This window comes from Dermochelys coriacea, chromosome 10, assembly GCF_009764565.3.
Source record: "Dermochelys coriacea isolate rDerCor1 chromosome 10, rDerCor1.pri.v4, whole genome shotgun sequence".
Taxonomy (NCBI): domain Eukaryota; kingdom Metazoa; phylum Chordata; order Testudines; family Dermochelyidae; genus Dermochelys; species Dermochelys coriacea.
Window position 1 is genome coordinate 58,199,376 of NC_050077.1, and position 24,557 is coordinate 58,223,932.

The 24,557-nt window shown below is 41.3% G+C and overlaps 1 protein-coding gene across 3 annotated transcripts; it reads right to left on the reverse strand.

Annotated features, from left to right (window-relative positions):
- LOC119863090 lies at positions 1-24,530 on the reverse strand. 3 transcript variants are annotated; one of them, XR_006274702.1, is made up of 9 exons: positions 24,380-24,530; positions 18,826-19,179; positions 15,897-16,319; positions 8,045-8,149; positions 7,934-7,958; positions 7,792-7,826; positions 6,486-6,672; positions 3,833-5,684; positions 1-1,827 (listed from the first exon to the last, which is right to left on the reverse strand). XR_006274702.1 is itself a non-coding variant. In XM_043493689.1 (7 exons), exons 1-7 carry the CDS (start codon positions 24,420-24,422, stop codon positions 6,494-6,496), a joined length of 1,164 nt encoding a protein of 387 aa, XP_043349624.1. In that variant the 5' UTR covers positions 24,423-24,530; the 3' UTR covers positions 6,205-6,493. The 3 variants fall into 3 exon arrangements, 2 of the variants coding, with proteins under 2 accessions (XP_043349624.1, XP_043349625.1); XM_043493689.1 differs by lacking the exons at positions 1-1,827; positions 3,833-5,684 and having other exon boundaries at positions 6,205-6,672; XM_043493690.1 differs by lacking the exons at positions 1-1,827; positions 3,833-5,684; positions 18,826-19,179 and having other exon boundaries at positions 6,205-6,672; positions 24,380-24,529.
- Between the last annotated feature and the right edge of the window lie 27 nt (positions 24,531-24,557).

A 24,557-nucleotide genomic window follows, 5' to 3' on the forward strand; every position in this document is an offset into this window, starting at 1 on the left:
TTGGCATTAAATCAAATTTGCTTTAATTTTCTGAACAGATAATATTCCTTACAATTACTATATGATTTTAAAATTCTGTACACCATGTATAACATACTTTGTATAACATATTTATTGCCTACCTTGCCATAACCTCTAGCCACCGGTAAACATGATACATATTTTCTGGTGATGAGATAAATCTACTTCAGGCTTTCAAAGAAATACGAGCTGTTAAAAATATTTAACAAAAAAATTCTTAATCTCTTCCAGGTGGCACATCATTATTAAGAGCTTGGAGTAAAGAGAAAGAAATAGGACCAGATACCCAGTTCTGATATCTGGCCTATTATAACCACAACAATTTGCCTACAGCTAATAATTATTTGACTGTTCCAATAGTTAGATATTTTTACTACGTACTCTGGAAATCCTCCTATCTTTGTTCAATTCTACTACATACATAGATGATATCAATTTTGTTTGTTGAATATGTTCATAATGTAGTTTTAGTCTAGGCATTTCAGATTACTTGATGTTGCTTTCGCTTTAGGACTTTGTCAGAAGATCACCACAAATTATTTGGAAATGCAAAATGAAATTCTGTTACCCAGAAGAGTTCATCCAGATTATTGGACTTAAACACTTCAATCAATGTAGAATATGTCCTCTACTGTAAGCACAGTGTGTTTTTATTAGTGAGGTTATAAAATTGATCTTGTGCCATTAGGCCAGGGTACATAGTTATTTTAGTAACTAAGTACAAAAATTGTTACATTGCCTTAATGTTGTAACCAAAAACAGCAAGGACATTTGACTAGAATATGTCAATTTGCCCTTCACTTATTATGCCAAAGTATGCAAAGGTCTGAAGTACCAGTGGGCGATTTTACAAAAGCTGTAGGTGAAATCCTAGCTCCACTGATGGCAAAACTTCTTTGGCAAAACAAGTAAATTCAGTTGACCCAAGAATTCACTCTCTGGCAGCTGCACAATATGTGAGCACAGAGAAGTTCAAGGATGATGCTTCAGTCTTAACTTTGAATTTTCATTCATATGAAAATCATAATTCTAAAAAATATTTGAGAGTGAAGAATTGGTTCCTTTGGTCTATTGAGAAATTCCACCTCATAACACTGTAGCAGCAGGAATAGCTGAAAGAATGAAGCAGGACCATGCTTTCTAAAACTCCAAACAAACTTTAACGCAGCTAGAGCCCTCACATTGCATCTACTGCCTGCCTGGAGCTGACAAGAGGCAGCCCCTCCCCCCCCCAAAACCACTTTGTTTAAATTACCAATCTACCAGCTTTTCTCAAACCACACCCACCTGCCACCCAGCCAGCCAGAGAGAGGAAGTCCATTACAATATATGACTGAAATAAGCACATTTGGAAATTCTCTCCCACTCTTCCATGGACATGGACAGCCCAGGATGCCATGTAACTGGTGGGGCTATGCTTCTTGTGAGGTCTTGTAGGGCCCTACATTCCCTTTTATTTTACATTATAATAACCTTGCACCTACATAAGCCCCGATCCTGTGAACACTTAAGAATATGCTGAATTTCACACCTTATAAATAGTCCCTTTCCCTTGAATGAAGCTAACTTGCTTAAAGTTAAGCATGTGCTTAAGTATAAGCAGGATTGGGGCTATAGACCTGGGGTCTCAAAGTCCCGGCCCATGGATCATCTGTAGCCCGAGAACCTCCCCACTGCGGCCCGGGGAAACTTTTAAAAAGTTCTTTCAGCTGGCCCTTGTGGCTGCCAGGGGAGGGAGGAGAGCGGGCATGAGAGATTCACATGCCCCTCCCCCCAACATTGCTCCATCCTGCTGCTCCCAGGATCCTCCCAGGGGTTGCACTCTGCAAAATGTCATTCACCTTGGGCAGCTCGGCTCCCTGCAGGCGGTTCCCTATCCCTGCTGTTGCTGGTGGAGCCATGGAGGAGAGGCCCATGCTGCCAGCTGTCTGCTACAGGTGCCGCCCACCACAGCTCCCATTGGCTGGGGGAGAGGGACAGAGATAAATTTGTTAGTCTCTAAAGTGCCACAAGTACTCCTTTTCTTTTTGCGAATACAGACTAACAGCTGCTACTCTGAAACCATCACTAGTTGCTGGGCAGACTCATGCATGTGGGTAGCATCATTAGTTGCCAGGCAGAGTCAGCCAGGGCAGCATGAGGCCAAGGGAATAAGGGAAAGGGGTGGGAAACAGTCTAGGAGGTGGTGTGACCACCATCTTCAATAACATTATTGGCCTTCTGGGAGGACTGGCACTGGCCCTAAGGTAAATTGAGTTTGAGACCCTGCTATAGACTTTACATATCCAAAGCCCAGTAAGATGATGAATTGATTAACTCTCACAGGCCCTTTGTGAAGTGAATGAATATTAATATTGTCCACAATAACATGTACCTGGATTCACTTAACATTTACTTGCCAGCAACTTGAAACACATTAACATCAATACTTTTAAGCTAGTTTATTTGCAATTTTTTCAAAGCTTTATCTGTAATATTACATATTACCATCGTTCCATGGCTTTTATAAGCCCACTTGCAATTCGCTGATATCGCATATACGAAGGCTAAAATAAACAAGAAAAAAAATGGTACAATATGGAAATTAAAATCAGAGGCATAAAAATGCGTATCATGTTCTATTCTACTTAACGTATTGAGTCTATTGTATTATTCCTAATGGATGTAGCAAAAATCCCAATGCCAGCCAGCAAAATGAATGCCTATCTTGTAGCTATGATACCATCAGAAAGCTTTATTGCAAGACTGTGACATCAAATCAATACAATCCGTCTTCATTTAGGGTCTGATCCAGTTCTCATTACAGTCAAAGGAGGTCTTTTACTGACTTCAGTGACAGTTGGATATGATTCTTTGAACACAAGAAAAATGCCAGTCACCTTTTATGGCAGTGGTGGGCAACCTGCGGTCCATCAGGGCAATCTACTGGAGGGCCATTAGTGTTTACATTGACTGTCTGCAGGCATGGCCGCCCGCAGCTCCGAGTGGCCGTGGTTCGCTGTTCCTGGCTAATGGGAGCTGCGGAAAGCAGCAAACAGCAAGTCCCTGCGGCCCACACCCCTTCCTGAAGCTCTCATTGGCCAGAAACGACAAACTGCAGCCACTGGGAGTTGCAGGCGGCCATGCCCGAGGATGGTCAATGTAAACACTGTCTCTCAGCCCACCAGCAGATTATACTGATGGACCACAGGTTTCCCACCACTGTTTTATAGTATTAACCATTTGGATTTGGACTAATTTCAGTCTATGATGTTTGACCAATTTACCGTGTCACCAAATACAAACTATTAACAGTTGTTTCAAAAGCAAACTGGAAGTTAGAAAAACCACGTAAAGTTTTCCTCTGGTTTACTTTTCTTTCTTTCAGAATTTTTTTTATAAAATTGCAGAAGGGAAGATATTTTATATATGATTTTTTTAGAAAAAGCCATGATATTCATGTTAATATCCTTCATCTAGGTAAGAAGCACAAGACAGGAAGTTGGTGAATAAAGCTAAAAATTACATACACACTTCTGGGTTCTTATCACAGCATAAGCTACTCAGCCTTCCCTCATGTGGTTAGCACAATATCATTAGAGTCCCTTGGTGTGTATAGCTTTTATAGCTCAGTAGCCTGTGTAGTGCCCTTTATGTAAAGGAAAACAAAGGTAAGATACAAAGAAATACTAGTTTTCACAAACATGGTATGTAGAATAATCCAGCTCACATTGGTAGTGACAAAATCATTACAAATCCAAAGCCTGTTTAAAGTCTAACATGAGACTTGTGAGTCACAGCCTATTTTATTCCAGAATGCACCATCAAAGACATCTGGGTGAGCTTGTAGCCATGCAATGCACCATGTCCAAGTTCAGGCCCCAAGTTCTCTATACCTAGGGTGACCAGACATCCTGATATTCGGGGATTTTTCTTATACAGGCAACTATACGCCCCCCTTCCCAAAAAAGTGTCCCAATTTTTCCCACTTGCTATCAGGTCACCCTACCTGGACCTGGAACACTGGAACTAGGGGTATGCCACACCAACTGGCTTGAAGTAGTTTCCGTTATATACAGGGTTTACAGTTTGGTTAAATGGCTCTCAGCCCCTCTACTATATAAGTTGTTCCAGCACCCCTGCAAAGACATCATACTCAACCCCTTGGAGTGATCCCATTTGAGCATCCAGAATGGAGCCAACAGACTCTTGAAAGAGGATCACTTCACTCAGTGTCAAGCTTGTAAGGTGGGCGGGGAAAGTAAATGGAGAATATGGAAATTCCAGTGGACTGAATATTTAAATTTGCACAGAGATATAACTATTCTCACATCCTAGCAGAGGTTCCTCTTATCTTTGTGATGGCTAAAAAGGCTTACGTGAGGATACTGGCACTGCCATGGTGTCAGTGGCCAGGACATGGGCAATCACGCCAAGTGGTTGATCCAGGCACCAGAGCCCAGGGTCAGAGCCACAGTCAGAGGCTAGGTGCCAGAACTGAAATTAGGAATCAGATCCGAGGGTCAGAAACAGGTTACCTGAAGTGGGGCAAGGCTAGAACAAGCACACATAGGAGCTAGCTCAGCCATGAGTAAATGCTTTGAAGAGACACTGAACTGCTGCTGGGCTTAAGTGCTGGGCTGCTGACTCTTCAAACCAATTAGGCAGTACAGTCAATCAGGCAGCCAACTACAAGCCAGCTGTTTTTGTTAGGTTACTAGGAGAGTGGCTCTGCTGCAGGTCCTGATTCCTGGAACATGGTTTGTGCTGTACCTTTTCTGGGAATACATAAAGGGCCCCATTATATCCAATGTGGCTGTTTTAAAGAAGAAAAACTTATGTAGGGGCTAACAGTGTCCTTAATTGATTCTGCCTGCTCTAGTAATCACACCTGAGTGTCTCAGGGCTTGGCTACATTTACATTTTATAGCGCTCTAACTTGCTGGCTCAGGGGTGTACACAGAAAGTCAGAGCGCTTTAAAGCACTAGTGTAAACAGGCTGCTCCCAGTGCTCGGAGCTAGTCCCCTCGTGGAGTTGGATTACCAGTAGAGCTCCCGCGACAGCGCTTTGAAGTTTCCAGTGTAGCCATGCCCTAAGCTTCTGATCCTCTGCTCACTTACACCAATGTAAAGCAGGAGTATCTCCAGTGGAGCCAACAGAATTACACCAATGTAAAACTGGAGGAAAATAAAGATCTTTGTTCCTAAAGCAATCATTCATTTATAAAGGTTTTCATACACAAAGGATAACGTTACATTAGATAGGATAAGATGTATGAGGGCTATAAAACACTCTTACTTCAGAGCATAGCCAACCTCTAGCTGATAGGTGTTGAGAAGAAACTTCCCCTGTGAGCAAGTTGTGCCACAACTGTCCATTATGGGGATTCATGCATCTACTTCTGACACATCTGGTGAAGGCCACTGCTGGAGACAGGATTCTGAATTAAATGAACCAATGGTCTGAGTGTGACAATTCCTATGTTCGTCTGGTGCAAACTGTCATAGCTTCGTAATGGAGCTATGAGAATTTATATCAGCAGAGGATCTGCCCCATTATATTTTGTAAGATAGCTCACTGAATAGTCAAAATTGGGTAGTCAAGGCTAAAATGCTGGATTTTTTCCCCAAAAATCAGCCAAAAGTTGATAGTCATTTTCAAACCAACTTCCGTTCTCCAGCTCCTTTAAAAGAAAAACAATTTCATGGTCAGTAGAGAACTTTTAAATATGGTTTTAGAGAAAGTCATATTTCAGCATTTATTATACCTTCTGAATAACAATCTCTCACTAATTTTCCTCTCAGGTGTCAGTTACACACAACAAGTCTCAGGACGGAGGGAGCTTGCAGACAGCAGCTACTGTCTCAACTTGCTGATCGACTTAAAAAGGCAGTGTACTTAGAGTGGGGTCAGCATACTTAAAGGGGCAGTGCGCATCTCTCTCTCTCTCCCTCACACACACACACACACACACGGTGTCTGTCTCTGTATCTCTCTTCCATGCTGCGTCTCCTCCCTCCATTCGTGCTGCCTTGTAGAGTGTGAGGGCTCAGCCGAGTGCTAGTTCATCATTTAGCAGTAAGGCATTCCTTAGGAAATATCCCACCCTCTTCTACCCTCTGACTCCACCACCTCAACCAAGCTTCACAATCATCATTGCTGTGTTCAGTATTAAATTGTTTGTTTAAAACTTATACGGGGGGGGAAGAGAGTGAGTGAGTGAGTGAGTGTCTCTTGTCTGGTGAAAAAAGATTCCCTGGAACTTAACCCCACCCCCATTTACATTAATTCTTCTGGGGAAATTGGATTCGCTTAACATTTTTTCACTTAAAGTAACATGTTTCAGGAACATAACTACAATGTTAAGTGAGGAGTTACTGTACTCATATAGCCTCCTATTAGTTATACTAGTATGACTAATCTGGGTGGTAGTATTTGCAATGTCATTTGTCAAAAACAACACTTCCTCTTACAAGTCACTTACAGGAACAGCTATTGTTGCACCACTGCATAAACTGTATGTATTTCATCTCCTGACCCCTTGCCAGATGCTGCAGTGTTATCCACCGTACAATTGGCTGCATTTGGGTCCTTATATGGGCTTGTTGCAAGTGAATACAACACTTCATTTCTTTGCGAGTCTTTGCTGCTGCTCATTGCATATGGGGAACCTGTAAAACAAGTACTCTGCATCAAAGAGTTTATGAATCTCACAGAATTAAAATACATCAACTAAAATAAATCAACTAAATTAAGTAATAATTATCTCCCTTTGAAAATGATGTTAAATAAATTCTTCTCTCTTACCTCCAAATAATGGAATTTGACTCCATTCTATTCAGCCCAGAATTAAGACCTGTGTTGTTTACTGTCTACTGTACCCCACCTCAAGTAGCTAGGAAAATGATTCCGAATCACTTAGCTGCTAGATTCTTCTATGGACCCAGCACTATTTTGTCACAACATACAAACACTGAGAACACATGACTCCATCTTTGCACCCCAGAAAGAGCAAGAAGAATTGTTATATTCATTTTACTGAGGAGAAACTGAAGCATTGAGAGATTCTGTAACTTGCCCAAGGTCATAGGGACAGGATGTATGTGAGAGATCCAAGAATTTAACTCAGATGACCCATATCCTATTCCAGTGCCTTAACTGCAAGACCATCCTCCCTAAAGAACAACTGTCTACTTAACCAAAACTAATTTGATTAACAAAAAGTTACTTGTCAAAAAAAGCATTGGCATTATTTGAAGTTTAAAAATGTAAAACTGTGCCCAGATAGTCTAAGACAGGGGTGGCCAAACTTTGGCTCCGGAGCCACGTGTGGCTCTTCGGAAGTTAATATGTGGCGCCTTGTATAGGCACTGACTCCGTGGCTGGAGCTACAGGCGCCAACTTTCCAATGTGCCGGGGGGTGCTCACTGCTCAACCCCTGGCTCTGCCACAGGCCCTGCCTCCACTCCACCCCTGAGCCTGCCATGCCCTCGCTCCTCCCCCTTTCCCCCGAACCTCCTGCACACCACGAAACAGCTGATCGGGGTGTGGGGAGAGAGTGGGAGGCACTGATCAGCAGGGCTGCTGGTGGGTGGGAGGCGCTGGGAGCGGGGGTTGGGGGGCTGCTGACATATTACTGTGGCTCTTTGGCAATGTACATTGGTAAATTCTGGCTCCTTCTCAGGTTCAGGTTGGCCACCCCTGCTCTAAGAAATCTATAGTACACAATTCTCAAAATGTGCTAAGTAGACAATCACTTCAAAAAGGTTTATCAAAAACTTAATGCTCACATTCATCTCCTGGAATTTCAAGAGGAGCCTGAGCTCTAAAATAAGAAGATAAGGGAAGAATCTATTTAGTCATTATCGTTTGGAAAAAACACTTAACTAATGAAATATTAGTATCATTTTTAATGTCCATTCAAGGCCGTACCTGGGAAGTTGTGCAGATGGCTTTCCTGTAACAGATAAATAAAACACACTGTAAAGTTTCAATGGTTAAAATATTCCTGCAGATCTTACTTACTAATTTTACTTTTCCTACCTTTTGATTTGGTTTTCTTTTTATAGATCAACCATGCTATCCCACTGATGATGATAATCCCTACGATCAATCCAGTGGTGGCATACAACAGCACGGAAGCAAAGGCTAAAGAGAGGACCAGGGTTAATCTTGAAAAATTTAACTAGATAGTAGGAAAAACACTTTACCATCACCTCCATTATACGGATAGTGCTTTTCAAGTGATCAAAAAACGTTTAACTACTATGTGGATAATACACATTCAGCAACCCATTAATGTGGATGGTTCCACAATACAGTATGCTAGGATTGGTAATAAAAACAGCAGATAAATTAGTTTACAGAAATCAAGTTTTCTTATGAGAAACTATTGCAATATACTACTGTAATGATGCAACACAATATGTTACAGTAGCAATACTGCAGTGTCTTGTGACATTACTGAAGAATACTGTAGTATTTTAATGGGTTAATGCAGCACAACTGTAAAGCACAAATATTGAGGTTCACATTTTTAAAGGGGCTTAAAACTGTCCTCCATTTTTGTGTCCACAGGCATTTGCAGGTACAAATGTTGGACTCAACTGTGTTTTGCCATGAGCCCTGAAAAAGCCACAGTCTGCCTCCAGGTCTTCCCCCACCCCTGCACTTAGTGTACACCTGGTGCAGTGTATTTCTTACAGTTCAATGTCTAATATAGCTAGCCAATGTATTGGGGAGGCAAAGCCAAGAATCTGTCCATTCTCTGCCCATTTTCATTCACCTGCTTATGGAGAGGCAACCAGGGGCAGGGGCGGGGTGAGTATAGATGCTCCACAGAGCCTTCTGTCGTCCCCACACTGCAATCCATGGTATTCCTTACATCTCTTTACTGCTGTGCAAACCTGACCTTGATTTTGCCCTATAGCAATTAGGGGTGACATCCTATCTCCATTGAAGTCAATGGGATGTTTACCGTTAACTTAACGGGGCTAAGATTTCATGATCTCTGGCTATGTGTTATGCTGGCACAAGCCGGTGGTAAGACCTTGAAATACTGTCATTTGTTCCTACAGTTAATCAGATTAATCCCTCAAACCAAGTTATTTATAACTTTTATAGCGGCACAGGAGCTAGCAAACAGAGCTCTAAACAGGGGAGTTTGAGTGGGAGTTTGCAAGGGGAGTTTGGATTGTGGTGCTTGTTTGGGGTTTGCTTTTGCTGGGGCGGGGTGTGGTCTTTTTGGTGTGGCTTGTGTTTCCCAGATTAACAGGATTTAGGTGGGAAGGAGATGACAGATACAGAGGCAGCTGTGGGAGTGACTCCGGTAGTGAAAGACACATTGAGGATGACTGGATGTGGAAGCTGTGGTATGTACATGATCCTGGAGGGGGGAACCGGTAAGAGTTTTTTCTGCATGAAATGTCGTCTGATAGAGCTGATGGAGGAAAAGATCCGAGGTTTGGAGATGCAGGTGGAAAGTCTGGTTGAGTTTAGGAAGGGGTTTGAGCAGATGATGGAGCAAAGATATGAGGTATCTGAAGGGAAAAGCACAGACTCACAGATGGAAGCAGGGCTGGGGAATTTTGAGGAGAGACTGGATGAGGAAAGTGGTCAGTGGAAACATGAGACTCAAAGAACCAGGCAGAGAAAAAGACGGGCTAGTGAAGGAGAAATAGAGCTTAGGAACAGGTTTGCAGAGTTGGAAAATGAAGAAGGGGCTCAGCAGGTACTTGTTGAAGGTGGAAGGGTAAGGAAGAAGAGAAGAGAGGCTAGTCCTATAGAAAAAGGGGAAGAGTCAAGGGAGACTACACCAAATATGAGCCCCAGGAGGATACAGGATGGGTTGAAGAAGATTGTAAGGGAAAATAGGAATGGAAAGAACTTGCAGCCAGAGGGAACAGGGGAGAGACTGGAGAATAGCACTGTCACCAGGAAAAGGCAGGTCTATGTGATCGGGGACTCTTTATTGAGAAGAATAGACAGGCCTGTAACTAGAGCTGATCCTGAGAATAGAAGGGTGTGCTGTCTTCCGGGTGCTAAGGTATGGGATGTAGACCTGAGGTTGAAAAGGATCCTAAAGGGAGCGGGAAAGAATCCCCTAATTATCCTTCATGTGGGAACAAATGATACGGCTAGATTCTCGCTGGAAAGTATTAAGGGAGACTATGCTAGGCTGGGGAAGACGCTTAAGGAAATTGAGGCTCAGGTGATCTTTAGCGGGATCCTTCCTGTTCCTAGAGAAGGGCAACAAAGGTCTGACAAGATTATGACTGTCAACAGATGGCTTAGGCAGTGGTGCTATAAGGAGGGCTTTGGGATGTATGGCCACTGGGAGGCATTCACGGACAGAGGTCAGTTCTCTCGGGATGGACTTCATCTGAATAGGGAAGGAAATAGACTTCTAGGATCGAGGCTGGCACAACTGATAAAGAGAGCTTTAAACTAGGAATTGGGGGGAGATGGATGGGAGATGTCCAGAAAATCTCCACGCCAGATTTTAGCATTGAGAGGGAAGAAGATGAAGTAAGAAAGGATACAGCCGTGGGTAGGAGAATGTATATAAGGAGCGAGGGCGGTGTGGATACTAGTCTAATAGGTTATACTGGCTGTAGAATGACTGTGCCTAATAGGGTACAAAATGTGAGTGAGTCCAAACAGCAAAAATTAAGATGTTTGTACACCAATGCGAGGAGTCTAGGTAACAAAATGGAGGAACTAGAGCTACTGGTGCAGGAAGTGAAACCAGATATTATAGGGATAACAGAAACATGGTGGAATAGTAGTCATGACTGGACTACAGGTATTGAAGGGTATGTGCTCTTTAGGAAAGACAGAAACAAAGGTAAAGGGGGTGGAGTAGCATTGTATATCAATGATGAGGTAGAATGTAAAGAAATAAGAAGCGATGCAATGGATAAGACAGAGTCCGTCTGGGCAAAAATTACATTGGGGAAGAAAACTAGTAAAGCCTCTCCTACGATAGTGCTTGGGGTGTGCTATAGACCTCCGGGATCTAATTTGGATATGGATAGATCCCTTTTTAATGTCTTTAATAAAGTAAATACTAATGGAAACTGCATGATCATGGGAGACTTTAACTTCCCAGATATAGACTGGAGGACCAGTGCTAGTAATAATAATAGGGCTCAGATTTTCCTAGATGCGATAGCTGATGGATTCCTTCATCAAGTAGTTGCTGAACCGACTAGAGGGGATGCCATTTTAGATTTAATTTTGGTGAGTAGCGAGGACCTCATAGAAGAAATGGTTGTAGGGGACAATCTTGGCTCAAGTGATCATGAGCTAATTCAGTTCAAACTAAATGGAAGGATTAACAAAAATAAATCTGCAACTAGGGATTTTGATTTCAAAAGGGCTGACTTTCAAAAATTAAGGAAATTAATTAGGGAAGTGGATTGGACTGAAGAATTTATGGATCTAAAGGTAGAGGAGGCCTGGGATTACTTTAAATCAAAACTGCAGAAGCTATCGGAAGCCTGTATCCCAAGAAAGGGGAAAAAATTCATAGGAAGGAGTTGTAGACCAAGCTGGATGAGCAAGCATCTTAGAGAGGTGATTAAGAAGAAGCAGAAAGAATACAGGGAGTGGAAGATGGGAGGGATCAGGAAGGAAAGCTAACTAATTGAGGTCAGAACATGTAGGGATAAAGTGAGACGGGCTAAAAGTCGAGTCAAGTTGGACCTTGCAAAGGGAATTAAAACCAATAGTAAAAGGTTCTATAGCCATATAAATAAGAAGAAAACTAAGAAGGAAGAAGTGGGGCCGCTTAACACTGAGGATGGAGTGGAGGTTAAAGATAATCTAGGCATGGCCCAATATCTAAACAAATACTTTGCCTCAGTCTTTAATAAGGCTAAAGAGGATCTTGGGGATAATGGTAACATGACAAATGGGAAGGAGGATATAGAGGTAGATATTACCATATCAGAGGTAGAAGCGAAACTGAAACAGCTTAATGGGACTAAATCGGGGGGCCCAGATAATCTTCATCCAAGAATATTAAAGGAATTGGCACCTGAAATTGCAAGCCCATTAGCAAGAATTTTTAATGAATCTGTAAACTCAGGAATAGTACCGAATGATTGGAGAATTGCTAATATAGTTCCTATTTTTAAGAAAGGAAAAAAAAGTGATCCGGGTAACTACAGGCCAGTTAGTTTGACATCTGTAGTATGCAAGGTCCTGGAAAAAATTTTGAAGGAAAAATTAGTTAAGGACATTGAAGTCAATGGTAAATGGGACAAAATACAACATGGTTTTACAAAAGGTAGATCGTTCCAAACCAACCTAATCTCCTTTTTTGAAAAAGTAACAGACTTTTTAGATAAAGGAAATGCAGTGGATCTAATTTACCTAGATTTCAGTAAGGCATTTGATACCGTGCCACATGGGGAATTATTAGTTAAATTGGAGAAGATGGGGATCAATATGAACATCAAAAGGTGGATAAGGAATTGGTTAAAGGGGAGACTGCAACGGGTCCTACTGAAAGGCGAACTGTCAGGTTGGAGGGAGGTTACCAGTGGAGTTCCTCAGGGATCGGTTTTGGGACCAATCTTATTTAATCTTTTTATTACTGACCTTGGCACAAAAAGTGGGAGTGTGCTAATAAAGTTTGCAGATGATACAAAGCTGGGAAGTATTGCCAATTCGGAGAAGGATCGGGATATTATACAGGAGGATCTGGATTACCTTGTAAACTGGAGTAATAGTAATAGGATGAAATTTAATAGTGAGAAGTGTAAGGTTATGCATTTAGGGATTAATAACAAGAATTTTAGCTATAAGTTGGGGACGCATCAATTAGAAGTAACGGAAGAGGAGAAGGACCTTGGAGTATTGGTTGATCATAGGATGACTATGAGCTGCCAATGTGATATGGCTGTGAAAAAAGCTAATGCGGTTTTGGGATGCATCAGGAGAGGCATTTCCAGTAGGGATAAGGAGGTTTTAGTACCGTTATACAAGGCACTGGTGAGACCTCCCCTAGAATACTGTGTGCAGTTCTGGTCTCCCATGTTTAAAAAGGATGAATTCAAACTGGAGCAGGTACAGAGAAGGGCTACTAGGATGATCCGAGGAATGGAAAACTTGTCTTATGAAAGGAGACTTAAGGAGCTTGGCTTGTTTAGCCTAACTAAAAGAAGGTTGAGGGGAGATATGATTGCTCTCTATAAATATATCAGCGGGATAAATATAGGAGAGGGAGAGGAATTATTTAAGATCAGCACCAATGTGGACACAAGAACAAATGGGTATAAACTGGCCACCAGGAAGTTTAGACTTGAAATCAGACGAAGGTTTTTAATCATCAGAGGAGTGAAGTTTTGGAATAACCTTCCAAGGGAAGCAGTGGGGGCAAAAGATCTATCTGGTTTTAAGATTCTACTCGATAAGTTTAGGGAGGAGATGGTATGATGGGATCATGGGATTTTGGTAAGTAATTGATCTTTAAATATTCAGGGTAAATAGGCCAAATCCCCTGAGATGGGATATTAGATGGATGGGATCTGAGTTACTATAGAAAATTCTTTCCTGGGTATCTGGCTGGTGAATCTTGCCCATATGCTCAGGGTTTAGCTGATTGCCATATTTGGGGTCGGGAAGGAATTTTCCTCCAGGGCAGATTGGAGAGGCCCTGGAGGTTTTTTGCCTTCCTCTGTAGCATGGGGCATGGTTGACTTGAGGGAGGCTTCTCTGCTCCTTGAAGTCTTTGAACCATGATTTAAGGACTTCAATAGCTCAGACATGGGTGAGGTTTTTCATAGGAGTGCGTGGGTGAGATTCTGTGGCCTGCGCTGTGCAGGAGGTCGGACTAGATGATCAGAATGGTCCCTTCTGACCTTAGTATCTATGAATCTATGAATCTATTTAAAAAAATGAAACCTAGACTGTAAACTCCTTTGGACAAATGGGGAACTGAGGTCAGAGAGATTAGGGTCTAAAAATCCACTAATTTTCCATCTCCCATTTGAGATGCCTAGGACCTGCTATTTCATAGAATTTAGCCTTCTATAGCATTTTATATATTCACTCTCACTGACTGAAGCTGCAGCTGCTAGTGCTCAGCACTTCTGCAAATCAGATCCCAGGGTCTCAAGTCAGCAACCTTAGTACTGGCATCTCCCAACTTTGGAGTGCTTGGTTTGCAACCTTAATGCTCTTTTAATGTGTGTGGGGTCAGGGGGTAATTTACTGCTTTCTTAAGAAAGCAAACTGAAAAAACAGAAATTCTATTATTTGACATAATATTGATACCCACTGGGTCATCGACAGGTTGGGACATTTAGATCCACCACAAAGACCTATGCCATGTAAGCTAACTTTGTCACCGATAACAGTAGGTAGTAGTAGTAGTAGTAGGTTGTCATGTGGATCAGCGCTAGAGGGGGACATGACACTTTCCCTGTGAATTTCACAGATATTTGCTAACAGCAGAGGAATGGTGAGACTCGGGAATCTTGATTTCCATGCCAGGCTCTGTAGGGGATGGCTCTAGAAGGCATGGACTCTTCTGACCAGTTCCCTCCCAGCATGACCCCTTTTGCCCCATCCTCTCAAACCTGTCCTTGTCCCAGTCCTGTCTCTTCCCCATCCCAGCCCTGTTCTCCTTGCCTCCCCTAATTGCAGTCACCACTCCCCAGACTTCTCATCCCCATCCCAATCTCCTTGTCTCACCCCCTCCAAACTTCCAATCCCAGCCCCAATCTCCCCTTCACTCCCAGGTCCAGCCTTTTTGCCAAGCAATTCCCTTTTCTTCCCTCTTCCAGCTTCTCATCCAACCTGTCTCTCTTCCCAATGCTTCCCTCCAGTCTCCCCCTCCCGCACTCATCTTCTCCGTCCCCACTGGTTCCCAGTCCCATTCTCCCTCTCTGGGCTCCTTGTCTAATCGCAGCACTTTCCCCACCCCATCCGAGCTCCTTAACCCACTATTTTTTGCTCAGCCATTCCCACTTCTCCCCCACACACACACACACATCCTGGCTCATCAGATCTCTGCCCCTCCCCTTTCCTCCTCCTCCATCTCACTGCTTCTCAGTCCAGGCACTTTGCCCAGCCAATCCCAGTCTCTTCCCAGTTCCTCATCTGATCTCAGTCTCCCCTCACCTACTGGCTTCTAGTGTCCTTCTCCCCCAACCACACACACACACACATTTCTGTCTCCAGCTCTCAGTCCCAGTCTCCCACACCCCAGCTCCTAGTCCCAGTTTCCCTCTTCTGCTGCCCCATCCACTAGTCTCCTGCATTCAGTCTCCCCCACCAAACTCCTTCTCACACTCTGATCTTTCCACCCTCCCGCAACTGGCTGTCTAGCTTCTATCTTCTCTTCATTCCTTCTACTCCATTGAAGCCTGGGCCCAGCAGGGATGTCACTGACAGCACAGAAGTTCAGTCTCAGTTCAATTGCTTGGAACTGGATACAGCATGGCTCACAGCAGCCCAGACCTGCAATTGCAGGGAAAGTCCCACTCAGCACTGGGCTGGAGCATTGGGGAATTTAGTGGCTGAAATCTAAGAAGTCTTTACTGAGTATCTGTGCACTGTGATTTTTAGAGGCTTATAACTTGGCCAAATTTGGGCAGACTTTCATGAGGATGGTAAAAGGTACACTGCTAACATGAAGGCTGCTCTCCTGCCAAATGTCAAGTCCCTATTCCAAAGCATGGGGCACTAGATCTTTCAAAGAAAATGTCACCAGAATTTTAAACTTGGGCAAAACAGCACATTTTTCCATGGGTTGTTCTCAAAAATGGCTGAACCATTTTCGCTGAATTTTCCCAGCATGGAAAATTTTATCCCAAATAGCAAAAGTTTGGCAAAATTATAAGCAACTCTGGTACCAACCCCAACTATAAAACTTATAACTTACATGGAATGGCTTGAGTCCTCACTTCTATAGAAAGGTTATTTGCAATCTTCCACACATGTTTACCATTTGACCAGGCATTTACAACACATAAATAAGTTCCACTGTCAGAGTAAACAACATTCAAGATGGTAATATTATGGACTACACGTATCTTGTTTGTATCTAAGCTTGTATAGTTCAATAGTCGTCCTTTGATCATCTCATCAATACAGCAAAGTGTATTATACGAGAAATTAGAAGTAACTTGCTCTCTCTGAACAGAAGACAGGCATTTGCTTGTTTCTGTATATTTGATCCAATATATAACAAATGGTTGTCCTGAGCGCTTCATTTTAAATTCACAAGACAGAGTGATGTTACTTTCTTCTTCTGCTAAACGATTATCGTGTGATTTTGCATGAATGTTCTCAAAAGTCTCATTATCTGCAATACAGAATGAAACAAACACAAAAGATGTGACAAACATGCACTGCAACCTGTTATAACATGCTTTGCCTTTGAAAAGGAGGTGGGGGAGGGTGTTTTATTTTAATGAACACTTTACAGGGAATTTTTACATTAACAGGCGCAAATACCTACTGTACTATGGCTAGAAGTCAGCTATTTTAAATAGCTACTTGGGGCCCGATCCTGTGAGGTCTGACTACCTTCTGCAAAGTTGCCAGTACCTGCACATTCCACTGAAGATGAAGGTGCTCAGCTTTGCACAGAAGGTTATCAGCATGTTCAGTCCATCGGTGGTTATCAAAATAATAATTCATCGGCTGGACCAGTTGTCTACTGGCACCAAAAAAGTGGGGCATGTTCTTAGAGGTACTAACTATGCTACTCCTCCTACAGATATATGTCCAGTTTCACTGAGAAAACCTCTGAGACTTAGGAACACATGAAGTTATTCTTCCACTCTATTCTGCACTGATAAGGCATCAACTGAAATATTGTGTCCAGTTCTGGGTGCCACATTTCAGGAAAGATATGGACAAATTGGAGAAAGTCCAGAGAAGAGTAACAAAATGATTAAAGGTCTAGAAAACATGATCTATGAGGGAAGATTGAAAAAATTGGGTTTGTTTATTCTGAAGAAGAGAAGACTAAGAGGGGACATAACTGTTTTCAAGTACATAAAAGGTTATTACAAGGAGGAGGCTGAAAAGTTTTTCTCCTTAACCTCTGAGGATAACACAAGAAGCAAGGGTGGTTTAGGTTGGACATTAGGAAAAACTTCTTAATTGTCTGGATAGTTAAGCACTGGAACAAATTGTCAAGGGAGGCTGTGGTATCTCCATCTTTGGAGGTTTTTAAGAACAGGCTAGACGAACACCTGTCAGGAATGGTCTAGTTATTCTTAGTTGTGTCTTGAGAGCAGAGGACTGAACTAGATGATCTATTGAGGGCCCTTCAGTCCAACACATCTATAATTTTATGATAACATCTGGGAAAACACATTCTCATGCTGCAATAAACATATGTTGTCACTTCTGCTGCCTGGTTCAGGGTCTTCCCTGGCCTAAGTGCTGATAGTATCACAAGATATATTATTAGACAAATGGCTGAAAAAATGTGAAACTGTGAAACAGCTAATAAAGATTAAATATTAAACAGGACATTCAGAGAACAGTGGTTTTTAATATGAACATATTTAAAAACAACAATGGGCTGTAGAGTGAGATTCTGCAGCATTTACAAGGTCAAATTTTCAACTACCCTTAAACCAGATTCCAAATTGCAGACACAACATTTAGCATATACCTGTTATGGGTGCTCGACAAATATTTGCATACACAAATTTGGTTCTTAGGTGCCTTCTCTGCATAAATAGTTGTTTGTATGTGCAAAATAGGAACAAAACCAATTTTGTGAGTACGATCAATTGAAAGCTTAAAACACTAGAGGTAAGATTCTGTGCTGTGTCTCTAGACACCCAGAACAAAATTCACAACCCAGGCAGAGGGGGGCTAAGTTGGCTTTAAGCAGCACCCAGTACAATTTAGGCAGTCCTGTGGAACAAATGCCCTGAATTTAATCAGTGCTGCATTCTGCAGCCTGCCCCCAAGCCCATACCTGCTATGTCAGGATTTGCAAGAGTGTTGCTGAAAGGACAGTCTGCTGCTGTCTTCCTTAGTTTCTGTGCCAAGGGGGAATTCTACCCAGACCAGATGCTCATTTTAGAGACTGTTAGCCACTTTACCCAGCCAGAGCATGGTTGAGAATCTCACTCTAGGGGCAGAAATTCAAAGAGCAAGGCAGAAACCTGGGCATTAATGTTTTATAATTTGTGAGCCAGATCCTCAGCTTGCATGAATCAGTGTAGTCCCACAACCTTCCATGTACAAGGATCCCTTCCCCTACCAACTTTAAAGTAGAAAGGTGGCAGGTAAACTATACCAGATACACTACGAAAAGTGTGTTTCTAAGGGGAAGTGAAGAGCAACTTATTCTGCTAAAATCAGTAGGGATTTACCCAAAAAAGGGATGAGCAAAAACTGAATAAAGACATCATGAGTAGGCCTTTGAATTGGAATGCATCTAAACAACAGGGTAAGTAGACTTAGTATGGCAAAAAGTGCGGATTTTCAATGATCACTCGCCAGATATTTGTTTTAATTTATTTTCTTTTTTAACAATCTCCACTTTTGTTCACCACTTTACTCAGCCTAGTTCAGCTGCCTAATTCATTCAAAGCCAAATTCAGTCACCCTCACTCATAACACCTCCTCCATAAGTATTCCTTATTTAAGTCAAGAGAACACTGGTGGGGAATTGTATTATTCACTCTAAGTAAAAGGGGCAGAATCTGGTTCTCAGTCCTGAATTCTCTAAATAAGCTCCTTTTAAACTCATTAACTCTCTTTTTGACCTCTCAGCTCTAGAATGTATTGATAAAAATAAACCCTTCCCTCCTCCCTCCTCCCCAAAGAAATGCACTCACCTGCAGTCATGTTTATTATCACCACAATAAAAAAGTTATAATGTCTGCAGTGAGTCACATTGGTAAAAAGTGGGTAAGTCTGTGATGTGCCAGTATTTGTAAATTGTTCACATGCAAATACCCCACCACCTTTGGAAGCAGAATTTGGTAATTGGTTTATACACTTTGTGTTACCACAGCCTTTTCTTGGCATGTTCATTACTTCTGCCCATTGATTACTGCAGTTGATTTCTTTGAATTGTTCCAGAGTTTCTCCAGTATTGTACCAAACTGTTTCCTTCTTCCCATTAGCCACTGTTTCATTGCATATGAGTGTGAAATTTCCGTTTTCATAATGATGAAAGAAAGTCTCACCTGTTAAAAATGATGCAAAATGATTCAGAAATTATTTTACAAATAACCTGCAGCACTTTCTTTACAGTATTATATGCATCATTAAGAGCCCAATCCTGCGAGCTTGTGTGCTTCTGGGATGCTGCTGTGTTCCTCGTGGGTCATGCTGAATGTTAGGATATAGATATTCTGACCTGTCTGTAAAGGCCTATACTCTAAGAATTTCGGTGTATTCTTATCACTTGGCTAGTTAGAGGTATAAAAGAAAGAATCAAAATCACTGTCTGCCAGTGTAAGGTCCTTCTCTTACTGTGACAGTCTGATGCCCTGTTCTTAGGCTAAGGCTTTTGGCTAAGCAACAGAGGCAGCCATAAGCTGGGAAGCAACCGGTCACCTCCTCACATTCCAAACTAGTCACATTGAAATAAGGTGCTATTGGGCTGTTAGGAATACAATCCTGCCCTGATAGTGCCTCCAGAGAAAGGGAAGTGCCTAGAAGATGTAAAAGGAAACTTAATTTGATAGCATCCTATCTGGCAAGAACTCACTTATCAATAGCTGGGATGTGAAATCCTCACTTCTGTATTGTTTTGTAATTATAGTTCCCATTTTGCCATTGTTTGTCTGTATAATCTCTGTCTGGTTCTGTGATTGTTTCTGTCTGCTGTATAATTAATTTTGTTGGGTGTAAACTAATTAAGGTGGTGGGATATAATTGGTTAAATAATCATGTTATGATATGTTAGGATTGGTTAGTTAAATTTCAGTAAAATGATTGGTTAAGGTATAGCTAAGCAGAACTCAAGTTTTACTATGACAGGTTTCAGAGTAGCAGCCATGTTAGTCTGTATTCGCAAAAAGAAAAGGAGTACTTGTGGCACCTTAGAGAATAACAAATTTATTAGAGCATAAGCTTTCGTGAGAATGAATGGACACAAATCAGATGTCAAGAATTATAACTTTCAAAAACCAGTTGGAGAACACTTTAATCTCTCTGGTCACTCGATTACAGACCTAAGAGTGGCTATCCTTCAACTAAAAAGCTTCAAAAACAGACTCCAACGAGAGACTGCTGAATTGGAATTAATTTGCAAACTGGATACAATTAACTTAGGCTTGAATAGAGACTGGGAATGGATGAGTCATTACACAAAGTAAAACTAAAATGCATCCGATGAAGTGAGCTGTAGCTCACGAAAGCTTATGCTCTAATAAATTTGTTAGTCTCTAAGGTGCCACAAGTACTCCTTTTCTATTTCCCCATGTTATTTCTCCCCCCCCCCACCCCACCCCCCACTGTTCCTCAGATATTCTTGTTAACTGCTGGAAATAGCCTACCTTGTTTGTCACCATGAAAGGTTTTCCTCCTTTCCCCCCCCTGCTGCTGGTGATGGCTTATCTTAAGTGATCACTCTCCTTACAGTGTGTATGATAAACCCATTGTTTCATGTTCTCTGTGTGTGTATATCAATCTCCCCTCTGTTTTTTCCACCAAATGCATCCGATGAAGTGAGCTGTAGCTCACGGAAAGCTTATGCTCTAATAAATTTGTTAGTCTCTAAGGTGCCACAAGTACTCCTTTTCTTTTTGCAAGTTTTACTATATAGTCTGCAGTCAATCAGGAAGTGGGTGGGTGTGTCGGTAAGGGGAAATGGGAACAGGGAATGGGGGTGGGGAAATTGGAATCATGTTTGGCTAAGGACAGGAATGGGAACAGGGACAGAGGTGTAAGGCTCTGTGGTGTCAGAGCTGGGAAGGGGGACACTAAGGAAGGAAACTGGAATCATGCTTGCTGGAAGTTCACCCCAATAAACATCCAATTGTTTGCACCTTTGGACTTCGGGTATTGTTGCTCTCTGTTCATGTGAGAAAGACCGGGGAAGTAACTGGGTGAAGGAATAAGGCCCCGACACTGAACATCCTCCCTTTGCCATTAGCAGAAGCTCAGTGCTCTGAGTACTTCCTATGACACCCACAGAACTTTGTAGGATCTAGCACTAAGAACACAGATCTGGAATTTTATACTTGGACCTTGGGGAATGAGCAGAATATTGCACAGATCATAGTAAATGCAGATCAAATTACATAGCTTAAGACTTGACATTGGCTTTGTTTTAAAGGGTGTTTTTGTGGCCATTTCTAACCATGAGAATGACACCAAAGAGAGTTCAAAAGAAGAAAAAAGAGGATACAAATATGTATTTTTGTACTAATGATTGCCATATTTATTTATTCCCTTGGCCAATGGCCAATCACAAGCAGCCATGGCACAAAACTGCAGTTTTCACTTGGAAAATCTGGCCCTTGTTAGTTAATTTTTACTAAACTACATAAAGATTAAGTCCCTGATCCTGAGAACGTTTGTGCACATGAACAGTTCCAAAATTCAATGGGACTATTCACATGCATAAAGTTACTCACATGCCATTACTGATTACAGAATTGGGACCTACATGTGAATTACAAAGGCTTTATGAGGCATGTGTCTAAGAGACATTGTCATCACGATTATGCCTCCAATCCTCTTTCCTAAATTTTAGAGTTATTATAAAATATAGCTATTTTGGTGAAATGCAACAAAAAACAGTGTATGAGCTCCTCCAGCTGGTCTGCTGCAAAAAAATTAAACATACTTAGAACTATTAAAATAAGCATAGATGATGGTAAGTAAATAGACAAAACATTTTAGCTTTTTTATTTTCACAGCTTTTTAAATACAGTACTGAATAAATTGGGGTTAATACCAGAGCTGGTTGAAAGATAGGGAAATATATTCCACTTTTTTTCATTGAAATTTCATGTTTTGATTAGAATGTTGTGAAAATATTCATAACATTTTATTTCCAGTTTATCCATTGAAATTCAAAATTTTGATGTAAAATTTTATCAGATTTTGAATTTTATCAAATTTTGACCAGCGAAGTTGAGGACGTTTTGCCAGCCATGGAATCTAGAAGTATCAATACTTGTCCAAACTACAAAAGCTGCAACAGGCCCTGCATCCCTCTGTCTCCCCAGAATCCTTCAGCCATGAGCAGACTCTGTGACAGACTCTGCCTTCAATAGACCATGAGCCTTCCAACCTGTTCTATTGTGCTCTTTCTGAACAGAGTGAAGGGCAGATGGACTTTTCAGGGTCTATTCTCTGCCTCCCACAACAGGATGGTGCCCCAATGGGACTTTTCCCCCCTTATAAAGCAGTTCCCTTTCATAGGAGAGTCCTTGCCACAAAGATCTAAGAAAATTACTTAAAATAGCTTCTGTTGGATCTTCTGGGGTAGATTTAGCCAATCGGGGTATGATTGATTTGATCCTGCCCTATGATATTTTATTGATGCTGTATCTTGAACTGGTTATTGGGGTGTTTATTGTATGAAAGTATTCATTTAGCTTAATAAGGGCGCAGTTAGGAAACATACTCAATAAGAAGAGAACAATGGCTCAAGACAGCCACGTGCATGCAATCGCTTGAGAACTGTTAAGGGACAAGACCAGAGCTGTTTGCTTTGATGATTCTACCTCCACCTTAGGACAATCTACAAAACTGGTTCTGACTAGAAACTTTTCCAACATTACACGGTTTTACTATCAGCTGTGTACACATGATATATAATATATCCCATGTATACTTTCAAAAGCAAAATTAGAGGTGGACAGTTAATATATCTTTTTTCTCCTGATCAGCTGTGTTTGAAGCTCAGTTATGCACATACAGCTGGAGGGAATTTTTTTTTTTATTTTTGGGTACAAAAAGGAACCACTAGTCACAGTCACATTCAGAACTTCTGTGTACATTTTTAAGACCCAGTCCTGCTCCCTTGGAAGTCTATGGGACTCTTTGATTTCACCAGTAGCAGGTTTGAGCCCATATTAAATTAAATTAAATAAATAAATAAATAAATAAATAAAGAGAGAGCTGAATGCAACTTCTAACTCTCTCTTTGAAAATTTCCTTAGCAAAACGGAAATTGGTGACGTGTAATATGTTAGCACTATGAGAGCTCACTGAGGGCCAGACTCAGTGACCCTTATTCCTGGGAGTAGCAAGTAAATTGCTACTCCTTCTGAGTAAGGGAGGCAAGATCTGACCCCAAATATAGAGAAAATGGCTTCCCTAACAAGTGACTCAGTTTCGCTTAGTGCAATATTCTATGAAGTACTACACCAGTAAAAATTCCCCACTCCCAGTTAACTTTGCCACCAGCTATGTGCACTTTTGAAACATTCCCATAACCCTCCCCTCTGTATTTCACACAAATGCACTTTCCAGACATCTCTAATGCCTCTCTCCACTTCCTAGTCCATTTATTGGTTGAGAAAATAACCTTTTAAAACATTTTTAAATATAGCTTGCAATCAGGAATAATTCTTGATTTATAATATTAGAAATAATTAATATTAATATGGGAGACCACCAGACACTAATTTAACCATAAATTCCTTTTCCTTCAAATCCAAAGGCCAAAGAGTATTTTAACCTGCCTCTCAACATGCCTGTCAGCCTTAAAATAAACAGTCACTACACCCAATACAGTAACAAAGTATTCATAACCATGCGACCAGTATATTTTCAAATAGGCCAGACCTAAGGAAAACCATCTAGTCCTGGTGTTCACAAGCATGAAAGAAACCTCAAATTCATAACTCTTTTTATACCCTTCAAAAAACAAATGATGCCATAGCCAGTTATCACATTAGCTAATGGCTAATTTGAGATAGTTCACCCTTATTTTCAGTTTTAATCCAGATAAGATTTATAATCTGCTTTCTCCCAAGATCTTTGCTCCTTATCTTTTCTTCTCCACCCTACTGTCCAACAGCTTTTTCATTGCACTTGAGTTCACACATACTTTACTTTTAAGATCATACTGTATGTGGGGTGGAAAGGTCCAGGCTGACTTCTTTTAAAACAGATTCTCTTTGCCTTATTTAAAATCATCCGCAGTCAACCCTGTCAGAGGCATCCTCCCTACTCCATTCCTTCAGGCCTTATTATTTCCTTATGTTCTACTTGCTAGTCAGTGATTTTCTTCATAATACAATATATTCTTAGCCAAACTTAAACCAACTCTAATTCTTAAAATTTCATATTTATGCTACACTTCAGTATGTGTTCAGATTAAACATCCCAGAAAATGAACTTGATACAAAATACTCTTAAGAATTAAGAAAGTGAGATATGCATAGAAATGAGCAATTTTTTTCTTAATAGGAAACATACCAGTAATTTGTCCTAGAAAAAACAGGATTACCAAAAAATACATTCTTCTGGGAGGAAGGGTTGCAAAGGTTTCCTCTTGGTTTTGTCTCTAATTCTAAAAAAATTTCTTGTGAAGAGAGAGGAAAGCGGAAGTTCAGTGAGCACAAGCAAAAGTAACAGGAAACTGAAAACTGCCCAG

Bases quoted from the DNA above. Each gene is read 5' to 3' on its own strand.
- LOC119863090 (XM_043493689.1), bottom strand. From the start codon at position 24,422: ATGTATTTTTTGGTAATCCTGTTTTTTCTAGGACAAATTACTG. The intron at 8,150-15,896 runs GTAAGTTATAAG...TCCTCTCTTTAG, and splicing joins GAGGACTCAAGCCATTCCAT to CCTTTGCTTCCGTGCTGTTG. The intron at 6,673-7,791 runs GTGAGCATTAAG...CTTGTTTTACAG, and splicing joins TGAAATTCCAGGAGATGAAT to GTTCCCCATATGCAATGAGC.